This window comes from Vigna radiata, unplaced genomic scaffold (assembly GCF_000741045.1).
Source record: "Vigna radiata var. radiata cultivar VC1973A unplaced genomic scaffold, Vradiata_ver6 scaffold_1058, whole genome shotgun sequence".
Taxonomy (NCBI): domain Eukaryota; kingdom Viridiplantae; phylum Streptophyta; class Magnoliopsida; order Fabales; family Fabaceae; genus Vigna; species Vigna radiata.
In genome coordinates, this window is record NW_014541833.1 from 1 (window position 1) to 1,886 (window position 1,886).

The following is a 1,886-nucleotide window of genomic DNA, read 5'->3' on the forward strand; positions in this document are numbered from 1 at the left end:
CACACAAAACAATTAAGCAGAACACGTTTGAACCCTTGAGTGGTAGCCATGACCAGTCCAAGGACACCATGAATATCTGCCATGTGGCTCAATGGGAAGGTGCTCGACTTGAAGCTGAAGCCAGAGGATCTAAGTTGCAAGTTGGATCCGGATCTTCGCAACTCTCTGGGCTAATTTTAAGCAAAATTCCCACTCAACCTTGTCTTTCATCACATTCGGTGTCAACCGAACACAACACAGCGTATAACATGTATGCCCTCGTGCTTGCCACAACTCATGATTTTTGTTCATCTATGTCCACTCTAAGCATTCCCACGCTTCCTTCAGTTTCTAATATTCCACAAATGAAGAACACAGAAAGTTTACTTTCATATAAGAGTGATAATATTGTGAAGGGAGCTAGTAGCCAAATTAAAAAGGTAATGGAAGGTTGTGTATCAAACTTACAAGATGATGACATTATGGTGGCTGTGGAAGCGTTTAGAACAGCAAGGTCTGAGAGTATCGAAGAGCTGTTTAATGAACCCACTTCCACTTAGAAGGCCTAATATGAGGGTTTCTTTTAAAATATGCCTTGTTCTAAACAATTGGGTGATAACTTCTTCTCTTTGGAGGGATTTTCAGTTTCATATCAGTTTGGATGTCTCGATGGTTCTGTATTCTTGAGTATTCATCGTGGTTCAGATGCTGTTTCCTTTAGTTTTGGTAAAATATTTCTTATAAAAAAAACTTTCTGTGAGTGCCAAAGGTCGTGATGTTGCAAGTTACTATCATCTCTATATAGAATTAAGCAACTTTCATTGAAAACCATATGATGAAAAGAGATGTATGTATCCAGTGTTTTCGGGAAAGGGTTTGTATGGTTGTTAAAATATCATTTTCCATAATTAAAATAGTTAACCTAGTCTTCTCATTTTGTCAATGTTACTTTAGTTTCAGTCTTATTGGGCATATACATTCAATACTATATTGCGTTAGTCATGGAAGACGTCATTTGCATTATTGTTGTAGTAATTTATGTATTTTTCTTGTTTTTTATTTGATACCACAGAAAAATGTAATGTTGTCTTATTTTAAATTCATCTCTAATTACAGGTTTTGCAAAATATAACATTCATTTTCTATTGGCTCAAAGTTAGAAATAATTGATCTATATCCACAACTGATCTATAATTGATGCGAAAACCAAACGTTCTCTTACCCAGATGAGTTAACATGATGACACAAACACAAACACACACACTATATATATATATATATATATATATATATATATATATATATATATATATAAAAAGAAAAAAAATTGATGTTGATATTTTCACATTCCTAACTTTTACACTTAATTTATCTCTTTCTCTTTCTAATCATTAAATATAATATATTTAATATAGATGTCAGCGTGTAGGAAGAGGGGTTTGAAGGGTAAAATTATCTCATGCAGGGAGGACCCTCAATATACCTGACAAAATCTGCAGAGTGTAGTGTTGGTGGGAGGGCGTGGCTTAGACATGATGACAAAAAGGATCAACTAAGGCATCTAATTGTAGGACTATAGTTATGTGGCAGAAATAGAAACGGAAAGTAGAGATAATAGCAATCATGTATGCTTTTGCATGTTATATAATACTCGGAAGTAAGGAATCACTAAGGGTAACCGCCAGATGCAGCAAAGAAAACCTTGGAAGAATGAAATATCTACATGGTGTATATATATATATATATATATATATATATATATATATATATATATATATGTGTGTGTGTGTGTGTATGTTTTTATTACTGCATAGTGATTTATATTAATAACTACAGAGATTATTGTTTTCTGCATTTTTAATTGTACTCAATTTTCATGTCATTGCGAAATAAAGTAAAATAGTGGG

General features: G+C 33.2%; 1 protein-coding gene across 1 annotated transcript; it reads left to right on the forward strand.

Annotated features, from left to right (window-relative positions):
• Window positions 1-68: 68 nt before the first annotated feature.
• Window positions 69-539, forward strand: LOC106778485. The gene has a single exon (XM_014666455.1). It carries the CDS (start codon window positions 69-71, stop codon window positions 537-539), a length of 471 nt encoding a protein of 156 aa, XP_014521941.1.
• The last annotated feature ends 1,347 nt before the right edge of the window (window positions 540-1,886 follow it).

Excerpts from the sequence above, each read along its gene's own strand:
- LOC106778485 (XM_014666455.1), top strand. The coding sequence starts at position 69 with ATGAATATCTGCCATGTGGCTCAATGGGAAGGTGCTCGACTTGAAGCT.